We start from the raw sequence: 11,665 nt of genomic DNA, 5'->3' as shown, positions 1-11,665 counted from the left end.
CTCGATTCCTAACGGTTTTTATTGTAGTGATTCTTTTTCCGTGACCTTCATGCGCTTTTCATCAAGACTCAGACAGGTCAGGCAAGTACCAATGCAACTTTTCTAAGTTTGTATGTACTTTCTAAGTATATCTTAGACACCATTGACTGCGTTTCGGATGGCACGTTAAACTGTAAGGGATCTACACACCAAAGCCGCTGACCCGGCGGCACAGCCCGGCGGCACGACAGCCGCGGCATGTGGTGTTCTAGTAATTGTCAAATACTCTATGAAAGCCGGCGGCATGATTGTACAAAATACGGCCGGCGGGTTGGGCCGCCGGGCTGTGCCGCCGGCATCAGCGGCTTTGGTGTGTAGACACCTTTAGGTCCCGGCTGTCATTGAACATCCTTGGCAGTCGTTACGGGTAGTCAGAAGCCAGTAAGTCTGACACCAGTCTAACCAAGGGGTATCGGGTTGCCCGGGTAACTGGGTTGAGGAGGTCAGATAGGCAGTCGCTTCTTGTAAAGCACTGGTACTCAGCTGAATCCGGTTAGACTGGAAGCCGACCCCAACATGGTTGGGAAGATGATGATGATGATAGGATGTAGGAACCACGAGGAATCACCAATACCTACAACATTTTTGGTGAGAAGAAGTAAAACAACAAAATAAATTGTCAAATAATATAATTTTATTTACAAATCGAATAATAATAACTTTCGAACTAGATTAATAAGCTATATCTAATCTAAAATTTAGATTTTTATTTACAATTTTTTTTTCTATTTTTAATAACATTTAAAAATATTGCTACGTTTCGTGAAATGAAAAGTCTTGAGTAGTTGTACAGTTTCTGAAAGATATACAAAGAAATTCGTGTCCTTATTGGAAGATATCAAAAACGCTTGTGCTTAGAGTAACAGGAACAATTTTTTTGTTTTACATAGGTATAATATTACAATTACATATGCCAAACTCGTGTGGTTTTAATTTATTTGGGTACAGTCCAATAAAAACATCATTTAATCTTTATTTTAGTGGGCTGTACCCCAATAAATATTGATACTTTAAGACCATCCCGAAAACAAATAGAAAAACTATAAGACTCATTTATTTGCTATACATTGTCCTAATAATTACAGTAAAGATTATATAAAACTTATTGTAGGAATGGACTTACAAAACACTACGTCGCTACTATTTTCAATAAATATTTACAAAAAATCATATCATTTATCCATTTTAGTTTTCGTATTAGATTTTGAGCTGACTTTGAGCTTTTATAAACTAAAATAATTAATATATTTAAATAGCTGAGGCCCCGAAACTAATGTTTTTATGAAAAAATGTACTTTTATGGAGCCGAGAAGGTAATATGGGCTAAGATAGTTGTCGCGAGTTCTAAAGTCTTATTTCTTCGATATTTAAGATCATACATACTTTCGCGACAATAAGTTAGCCTAGTACATGGATTCGAAAACAATATGAGAGTGTAGCCTGGATCCAAACTACATATATTTATGAAAAATAAAGTAAAAATGTTTGAATTTCATAAAAATAAAAGAACATTGATTAGGTGTCGAAGTATTCCTGTAATATTTTTGTATCTAGTATTTTATTTTTAGTAAAGCAGTTTAAGTTTGTATATCGGGTGTGTCGTTCATAATCACATTAAATTATATCACATGTACTTCATTATATTCTATAGCGAATTGTAAAAAAAATAACATAATCCATTCAGTGGTTTAGCCACAGGACTCATTTTTCGTTTTCATAATTTACAACATCACGTGTAAAGCAGAGATAAAGTTAGGAGTATCGAATGTTTTGATCAGTTGATAGCTGTCAGTTTTCAAGGGAGAATTTCAGCTGTTTGTAATGACTGACTTCTATATGGTGTTCTAATTTTCACACATTTTTATTCTATTTACTTTGTTTGAAAAATGCATTTTTTTATTTTTACGTAATTTTCTTTTTTCTTTGTGTTTATCGACATATATCAACCAGTATATTAACGCATTTCATTTAATGTGATTATGAACGACACACCCGATATATAGTTTGTATTAATGGGTGTTCAGCACTATTTCAGTGTTTTTAGAAAGTTTTTTTTATTTAAGCATGAAATTATTGCACATTTGTGTATTAATGTGAACATTTCTTATTCATAGACATGAACCACAGGCAGTTTTACCAACATACTGAACTCGAATCCATTTCATATATTTATCTACAACTGTAGCGAGCTAAAAAAATAAAATTATCAACCTGTATAATAAATAAAAAATAGTTCGTTTCATAAGCTATGTTAATTCTTCTAACTACTGTATTTAACGATCAAGATACCTCTTAAAGTCATCTTAAATCTTTAGAAAAATGTTCTAGAAGATTTTTCGAATATCTTTTGGCCGCTTCAAGGCATTGTCTCAGTAAGGATATGTGAAAATAGTTTTCACATAATGTCGTTTCGTAAAAGTATCAAAAATTTTGGCTTTGGTTATAGGAAGCTCTGAAATCAGACGAAGTAGTGATCGAGTGTGTCATTGACCATCAAATATGTAGGTATTTTAGATATTCATTTTAATGAACCTGCGCTCAGGAAGTATCAGAGATTTTACCATGTTTTGGTCTTGTTCATTCATATTTAAAAAACAGTAGATTTTTGTCTTTTATTTATCCTTTCGACAGTAGCGAAAGACGAATTTTTAATAGTCATCTTCCTCCCACAAAACCAGGACATCAGAAGCTCTTAGAACTTAGAAAGACTGCTCTGTTAATTTTCAGTAATTAACTTTCCAATTTGAAACGCTATAATTTCTCATGTGGTCCACAAGTACTGTACCCAACAAACAAAGATCTTATCAAATACTTTAAATTCCCGCGAGAATATGAAGTACTAAGGTACCAGTAGATCATAGGAGACTCGATAGCACATCAAACTAAATTCCAGTATTCCGTTCCTATTGCTGTTTAATTTAAAAAAAATATCTCGTGCATTCAAGTACCAGGGTACCAGTAGATCATAAGAAGCCCATATCCAGTGCGTTGTAAAGGGCGGCGATGTCTGAATGGCTAGATATTCTCCAGAAAGGATAGTTCTTCGCTTTGGCCGCCGCCTCCTCGTCCTGTCCGTCGCCAATGACGACGTATGTACATCGCTCGCCGAAGCGCTGCTTTATTTTTTCGAAGCATGTTTCTTTACCTGGAAAATATATTGAAATTAGAATTCTATTACCATTATCTTTTCTAAATTATGATACACTTTTATTTTCATCATCATCTCCCAAACCTTTTCCCAATTATTTTGGGATTGGCTTCCAGTCTCACCAGATGTAGCTGAGTTCCAATGATTTACAAGGAGCGATTGCCCTATCTGACCTCCTCAACCCAGTTACCAGGGCAACCCAATACTCCTTGGTAAGACTGGATATACATAATTCTATTTCCATAACAGCGAAGTATTTTTAACTGGTTGATCCCACGGTCCTAACCACCATACAAAGTAGCTTAAGTTCTTTTTGCTACCTCGGTATCAAATAATTTCAATTGGTTCAGTAGTATTGGACAGTTACTTTGGTATTTATAATATTGCTTAAAGAAGTAAAAAATCAGGAACCACTGCCTAAAACTGGAGACCCTTATTTACTATTGCACAGGTATAAACTATATAAATACATACCGGTCTTAGTAGCGGAGTATATGTTCTCGATAGGGAAGACGCCTCCGAGCCCGAATAGCAGGACTTTAGCTAGCGCGGGCACCAGCTGAGTCGTCGTCACCAACACGTTCACACAGTTCTCTCTGCAAGATAAACAATAAGAAATAATATTTATTTGTTAAAACATTACAATGGGACGTTTTATAGGACTCCGTGGATATCTACTAAAAGTAATAAGCTAAAGAGTTTGATAGAACGCGCTTATCTCAGGAACCGATTGCACCTATTTGAAGATTAACAATTACAATTATTTCAAGGTTAAATAGCTCATTTAACGAGAAAGGCTATAAGTTGCTTTTTAATCCGGGTGCGCAGAGTAGTTTCCACGGCATGCTAACTAAGTTAACTAAGTTGGAGCTAACATACAAACATAAGATGAAGTTGATATATTCAAAATTAGCCAAGTAGTTCATCAAATTAAAGAAACGACCAAACTCTTCAGCTTTAAAATATTAGTATAGATAGAGCTAGATCATAAATCAATTCATTCAGTGTAAATTGTAAAAAATATGGTACTAAAAGTGACGTACCTAGAATTGATCATATTGAGACACTTGCAGGCTAGAGTGAGCCAGTTGTCTGTCGCCTGTTCTAGTTCAGCTCTCAGCTGCAGCCACTGTTCTCTCTTAGCTGGGCCTAGGAGACCACCGACACTGAAAAGAAATAGGATGGTTCAGATTATTTTGATGTTTTATCTTCTTGAAAACGGCCAAGTCATAGTTGTGTATGTGAACATTCACAAGTATGGCTCAGGAGAGAGATCAGACGCAGGATCAATATTAACATGCTCTCTGATGCACAGGTGTAATTGTGTATTATGATCAACTTCCAAACTCTGGGATGCTTCCGAGTTTTTTTTTAACCTACAAAGCTAGTTATCAGAAACGTGAGAGTTTCGTTCTGAGTAGAATATAAAGCAATAGGACCACGTCTTTAACATTAATGACATAGACACTGATATAGATATCTTTTCCGGTAGAAGGCGTAGAAGGTGGTTTCGATGAACACAATAGTTTATTACTAAGGTTATGCAATGATACCTTTACGCTATAGGTACGGTGGTAAATGTATGCGTGTTGCTTTTTGAGCGAGAAGCACATACCTAAGTAAAATCAAACAACCTGTATTTTGAGATAAAAAACTCACCTATTCCTATAATTATTGTACGTATCCTTGATCTTCCTGTATCTGAAAGCCAGTTTTCTCATCCAGTCAACGCCGCCTCGGACACCAGGCGCACATAAGCCGGTGTTAGGTGCCGCTCCCGCGTGGAACCCGTCTGCGGTGAAGTTGTAGGCGGATAGATCTTGTCCGTTGTCGTCGGCCGCTACTGCGTCTATGTGCTCCTGGTCACAATCCTGTGGGGTGAAGAGGTTTATTGTTAGGTTATGATTTTATTTTGTTCAAATAAATAATTGAGTAAATATGGAGGCCAATAGAAAAAAATATGGCCTGAACTCTGATTTGTTTGGCTATGAAAATAAATATTTACAATGCACATTACGTGTGTGATCACAACAGTTTGAAATATAATTATGTATATGAAACTCAAAGTTATTTATTCAAACTTGGCTGTACAACAGCACTTTTTGAATGTCAAAAATTACAAAAGACAGCCCTAAAACTGCACACCCTTCACCATTTCCTATGTGTTTTTGCTGGGAAGAAGTGGCGCAAGAAACTATCCAGTAAATCGCAAAGAAAAATAAAAGCGAAATAATGATTTTCTTACCTCAACATCATTGAAGAAGAAATGTGTGTCGGCTAAGCTGAATATCATTTCTTCCATTCTAAAACCCAATTGAACTATTTGCTGTGTGTCCTGCAAAAGATGAAGATGAACGTTTTGAAAAGGACGTTTCTCTTTTATCAGTTTTTGATAAAAAGATGAACAAAAAACCAATACAGATCAGTTACTTTATTTGCCAGTAACTGCAACTCATCTTCCTCATCTGTATAGGCATAGGCCAGAATAGGCCTCTTCTCATACAGAGAGAGAAGGAGAATTGAACGCTAATCATCATGCTTATGACTCGTCATCATGATGCTCATAGCGATTTTGAGTTCAGACTTTTAAAGTACAGGCTTGAGAATACTTGAGAGGGAGGTTCTTTACCCACTAGGCGACCACCACTTATCTTCCTATATATTAAATGTTTATCAACCTACCTTATTGTACTTAGTAGCGTAAGTCCCAGTGAGCAGCGAGTGGAAGATGATGATGGTCTCGTCCAGGTCCCAGATGAACACTCGGTCTGTAGCCGGCTCGGGCACGTGTTGTGCGGGAGACGATGATGTGTTGCGCCGGCCGCGGCCCCGTGATCGTGATGCTGTGCTTTCTCTGGAGAAATTCATAGGAAATATTATTTAATTCATATTATTATTCATAAAAGGACCTTCCCTTTTGTTTTTAATATAAAGGTACACAATCAGGAAAAAGCAGATAACTGATTCAAGAAGCATATAAAGGACTCAAATACAACACATTTTTGTCTGATTGGGTTATGGCAAGATTTCACCAAAAATATTTGACCACTAAAACTTTGAACATTTTAAAAATGTTTGCTAGAGTGAGTAGACCAGAAGAAACATTTGAGTGTGCAACAGTTCAATACAGAGCTGCACACCAGTGGAATTGCACCTTCAGTTTAAGTTTTCCTGAATAATATTGTGGTTCCACTGATATAACAGTTATTTTACTATGTTATATGTATTTATAATTGTAGAGAATTAAATCCTCCTTACCCTGAGTTCTCTCGACATCTCCGACTGGCCGCGTGTACTTCTGTTTTGATGGGGGAGAGTGGACTTGTGTCATTTATTGACGGCAGCATAGATGATGGAGATTCTGCAATAAATAAATATTTAAATAAGAAATACTTTATATGATACTGGGTATTTGACGCTGTTCAGCTCATATTTCGGACAAACAATACATGTACCCTGGAAACTATTCTAAGCCATAAACCTCAAACAGGCTATCTAAGAAACTTATTTCAATCACATCAATAGAGCTATCAAAATAGTTAGCGGAGTTATTTGATTTTTTTTAACAATTAATTATTTATTACTCAAGAATATCAATTAACAATTCTAATCAATTGAATATGTTAATAATTAAATATGTTGTGTTTTTTTTGTGTTGTAAATATCTATGTATATAACTATGTAAATAAATGGGTATATGTTGTACTTCTTTAAAAAAGAACATTGGTGGTGTTAAGACTTTTCTTCAAAAGAGGTACTAATTAAATTAGTGGTGAGACCAGATAAAACATTGTTTAAACAATACATAAACTAATATAGCAGAGCTATAGGAACTGATCATGACTAATACACAAGCCACAACCAATCCATCACGTTTTGACCTTAATGTTCTAAATTATACTCAATGTCACGGCGAAGGAAGCACTTTAATGAGCCTATCGGTGGACGAGGTTCAAAAACTTATTGGTTTTGCACTATTTTGAAGTTTAAAGGTAGAAAATCTCCTACCATCTTCACTATCCGTGTCCGGCCAGTAATCAGAGTCATCATATCGAGTTTCCGAAGCCTCTTCGTCTAATTTTAATCGCTTATTCTGATGATAATTCTCGTTTTCTTTATTCATTGTAAGAACACTATAAAAACTTATAACTCTTTACGGAATGGTACTTCAGTCTTTGTAATCGACGGATTAATGTGAACACATGAGATTGTTTATTCTACTTTGTTATAATTTAAGGCATTTGTTTTAAAATACTACTTTGTAAACATTATAAACGCAACAAGTATCGTAATCGTAATATTTATTCATGAGATTTTGACGTTAGTGTTTGACATGATGGAAGATGTCAAAGTCAAGTTGACGTAATGAAACAGGGTTGCAAGCTCCGTCACTTAAAATATTTCTAGACTCGGGGCTTTTCAGCCGTTGGAAAAACACTTGCTGTACTTCATTAAAAGTGTAAGTTCTAATATTATACATATTTTTCATAATTTCGTATTCCATTAATAGATTTTTACATTGAGGTATACGAAAATGCTGCAGCCTTTCAGCAGTAAATGAAAGTTAACCCTTACTAAGGGCCAATGTTATCATGTGGTAACATTAGGTATCAGTTTGTTTTCTGGGGCAATGCGTTATCATTTCCAAAAAAATGAGCTTAACAAAAGTTTTGGATTTCTTATTTTATTTTAAGTTTTTCTGCCTTACCCGATAATGCACCTCCTAAATGATATGAAGTGTGTCCCGCGCTGCCGCTGCTGCTGGGCGAGCTCACATAGGGCGAGTAACTAGGCGCGGCGTAGTATCCGCTGTATTGGGCCACGTTGTGGTCCGCGTAGCCGGCCGCATAGCTGCTGTAGTCCTGGATATTTTGATAGTTTTGTTAGTATATGAGAACAAAATTCAGTAGAAAGTAGTTGTAGGCGATTATTTTGCTTCAATAATTAGAAAACCTACAATAAAACGAAGATTTTTTGTAATTACCTCAATACTATTACCCGACTTGTTAACTTTTACTATATTTGGCAGAAAACATTTTGATGCGGTTTTCAGTACAGTATTTATCAGACTTAGGAGAAGGTGTTAGGTATATTATTGTAGTCGTTTTTTTTTGTAAAGATGTTTTCTAACATTAGGAGGTTTACTTTGTCAAAGTCAAAATTTCAAATAGTAGTGTGGTAGTAGTAGGTACTAGAATCAATAAAGCGTTATTTAGTATATAAATAAGTCGGTCCCCCTTACCTGTTGTGCAGTAGGAAACGACTGCGCCAGTCCTCCGTTGTACGAAGAGTAGGCGTAAGGCGAGGGCTGGGTCCCAAAGCCCGTGCTGGGCACGCCGCTTACTCCGCTCACTCCGTAAGCGCTTAGGTACGTCGGCGTCGCTTTACATGACGACCTGGTGGAGGAAAAGATACGTTAATGATATTTTTATAGCATGGGCACATGAGCACTAATCTACGCCTCTACGCCTGTAACCATAATGTATTATTTATAAGAGCCATATGCGATTAGTTAGTGGCTCAACGGTTGTGTCCCAATGTTTATATATTATTTTTCGTTAAGACGCTTACAGCTGGGCAATCGTGGACCCCTTAGTTAGCTGTTAGGGCACTAAAACATTGGGCGGGAAATAATCATTAGTAAGTATTTTATTTGTTGTTATTGATAGCAAGGCCAAAATGGCTGGTTCTTTAACTTCAAATCCCACAACTTTCTTCTGTTTATACTTCTTGGTAGTTATTACCAGTACATTATTCGCAATAACTTACCGATTGGTAGTGTTATGCTGTGGTGGGTATGCCCCGTATGGCTGGTTGTACAGCGACGAGCTGACGTACGACGAAGCTGCGCTGCCGCTACCATATTGCTGCATGCTGTGAATAAAACATTAATCTTAATATGTGAAAAAATTATACGAAATAATATAATATGAAGCAAAAGTTGTTTAAAAAAATATATAAGAGCCATCTGTTGACGGTTGGTAGAAATCGCGTTCACCGCGCCATCTATTGGTAAATAGCAGAATTATATCTCCAAGGGCGGTTGGCGCGTTCATAGGATGGTATGTTCTTAGTTTAACTACTGGCCAAAAGATGTCAGTGCTAAGCGCATCTTTCGGTTTTGGGGCAGTTTTGTGTGAACTTCTTGAGAAAGATTTGGTTTTGGCAGGGAGGGTCCAGTCATGGAGAGTTTTTTTTTCAGAGTAACTAACAGTACTTTGAATTTTAGCATGTTTTTTATCAGATTCAGTTTAGGTTTGGATACAAAATGTGCCTGCGTTTTCAGGATAAAAACGTTGAAGAACTGAAGCCCAGAACTCTTAAGAAAGTATTCCTTACAAAATGTTGTATCCAGTTACCAACTCTGCCCAATAAAACCACGCAGCGTAAAAGTCCATTAAAGCATAATCTATTATTGCTTTGTACAAGTTGATTAATAAAATAAGATTATACGTAGATTTACGCGCGGGGGCACGTCAACGGCCGCTTAGACGCTTACGCAAGAACATTATGAATTTCAGTCACTTGTGAGGTTTCATAAAATCCTTAGAGTTCGTAGACCTATGTTATGAGATATAAGGTAGATGGTGTGATCGTCATTACACGTGACATTAAAGATGAGAACTCCTTACACAGTTTTGGATGGATTGTGTGAAACTAGATGGTAGAAAGAATGTTACTTGTGAGATGACGACAGATAGAGTACCTATGGAAGGAGAAAACATGCTGCGCCGACTGCAAATAAAATTGGGATGAGGGTAGGAAAGGATGACAGCGTTTTCACACCAGTAGATATTTGCTCGGTTTCCCAAGCGATAACATGAGCGGTGTGAAAGCGCTGGTCTGGACTAAAGATATGACGAAAACTACTGCATTTTGTAGCCTGTCGAAACGGTGCTTCGAAATTCACAACAGTTTAATATCATGGGATGCTCTAAAGCACCCTCGAGCAGGACTGCTTCGTTACTGTATTTATGATGCATACCTATAGTCCCAATAAAGATGATTTGATTAGCTGGGAGAGCAGAGCAGAGAGAGGCACGTGCCTTATATTAGTCGTAATCTATGTTTAAGGCATTCTGCCTCTGATTTCAAGATAATCTAGACCCCTAGAACAAGTTTAACGGTGTCCCATCTAGCCTATACTTATTCTAGTCTTACCTAGTATAGTATATAAAGTATATTACCTATTATAATACTGGTAGGGCAGGGCAGACTGGTCGTACGGCAGCGTTTCACCGTACAGCGCCACGTCGGCTTCGCACAGGCCCGGGCTGCGGACCTCACTCTTTACACCACCTGGTGGACAAATAGATCCAAAATTAAAACTATGGTTCTATGGAGTTATACTTGAAGAGAGATATGAGGATTGCAGAGGGTCTTGATGTTCACGAAGCTAGAGCGAAAAGTAGGTAAGGAGATGTGAACGCACGTGCATCAAGGGAGGAGCAATAATGACATACCCTACCGTAGTATTGGGTATTTATTTTTTAAGAATGTGTCTAAGTATAGGTTGGGCACTTGAGGAGGCACTTACTGGCACTTTCCGTAATAAGATTATCAGATAAGCCTTAGTGACAATAATTTCGCTAAAAATCTTCCGTTCAAGTTTCCGATACAATTCCAACTTTTACTTTACAAGTTCGATTGAGTGTGGTTTAAAAATATTAAAAACTAAACTCGTCCCGAATGATACCTACCAGCACTATCCTCATTCATCAACCAGGCTACCGCAGCCGACGAGGAGGTCGAACAAAGTCCTCCAGTCGACGTCAACGGCAAGGCCAGTCCCAGCGACGAGCTCGTAGCGCATCCGTTCGCTAAACTACAGCTCTCCACTTCTGAAGTACCAGGCAAGCATAAGCTGTCAACAGCTGACAGACTGAGCGCTGTGTTGGTAGTCGTTGTAGTGTTCTGGAACAGTGTGGAGGATCCGGAGACTAGGAGAGCTGGCAACGTCGCATCCTGCAGGAGTGATGGCGGGGAGTTCGATGTTGATTCTGATTCGCAGGGGCTTGTGTTGACTTCGCCTGATAATCTGGAAAAGAAAAATGATGACTTTAAATAAATTGGGCATTGTATCAAAGTAACGGAGACTGTAAGATACATAGCACAAAGTCATTCATTCAAGTTCGGAAGTAGTCTAACGACCCCCTAACTTAAAAATAAAGGATCTAAAAATGCGAAAATCTTCACAGTCCTCTTAGTTTGTTTAGCAATTAAGTAGTAAAAGACTGACAGATAAAAACGCTCTTGTTTACAAAGTAACAGCTTTTTAAACGGCTCTAACAAAACAGCCGCCGGTTATCTAAACAGAGGTTTAAAAAATCCGTAAAAACTCCTTCCTCTTGGCCCTTTGTAAACATCGGTGATGTCTTAATTTAAGGACGATGAAGAAACGATCAATTTAAAGGCTAATGATTGTATCCTTAATTGTGGCGGACACATGCATACCAAATTTTTATGCTTCCTATAAAA

The 11,665-nt window shown here is 37.3% G+C and overlaps 1 protein-coding gene across 3 annotated transcripts in view; it reads right to left on the bottom strand.

Moving 5' to 3' along the window:
- Window positions 1-651: 651 nt before the first annotated feature.
- Window positions 652-11,665, bottom strand: part of LOC110379936 (eyes absent homolog 2) — a 49,702-nt gene continuing 38,688 nt past the window's right edge. For 2 of the 3 annotated variants that reach the window (XM_064041402.1, XM_064041404.1), the window contains 12 exons: window positions 10,888-11,225; window positions 10,375-10,486; window positions 8,957-9,061; window positions 8,430-8,583; window positions 7,896-8,049; window positions 6,446-6,548; window positions 5,870-6,041; window positions 5,433-5,522; window positions 4,847-5,058; window positions 4,231-4,353; window positions 3,662-3,783; window positions 652-3,184 (listed from right to left, as the gene is read on the bottom strand). In XM_064041402.1, the coding sequence (XP_063897472.1) occupies window positions 3,003-3,184; window positions 3,662-3,783; window positions 4,231-4,353; window positions 4,847-5,058; window positions 5,433-5,522; window positions 5,870-6,041; window positions 6,446-6,548; window positions 7,896-8,049; window positions 8,430-8,583; window positions 8,957-9,061; window positions 10,375-10,486; window positions 10,888-11,225 (1,867 nt within the window). In that variant the 3' untranslated portion in view covers window positions 652-3,002. Of the gene's footprint in view, window positions 3,185-3,661; window positions 3,784-4,230; window positions 4,354-4,846; window positions 5,059-5,432; window positions 5,523-5,869; window positions 6,042-6,445; window positions 6,549-7,895; window positions 8,050-8,429; window positions 8,584-8,956; window positions 9,062-10,374; window positions 10,490-10,887; window positions 11,226-11,665 lie in introns of all 3 variants that reach the window. The other variant, XM_064041403.1, reaches the window with a different exon arrangement.

The sequence above is a fragment of the Helicoverpa armigera genome, chromosome 25 (genome assembly GCF_030705265.1).
Source record: "Helicoverpa armigera isolate CAAS_96S chromosome 25, ASM3070526v1, whole genome shotgun sequence".
Lineage (NCBI taxonomy): Eukaryota > Metazoa > Arthropoda > Insecta > Lepidoptera > Noctuidae > Helicoverpa > Helicoverpa armigera.
This window is presented reverse-complemented; position numbering and strand designations above follow the sequence as displayed.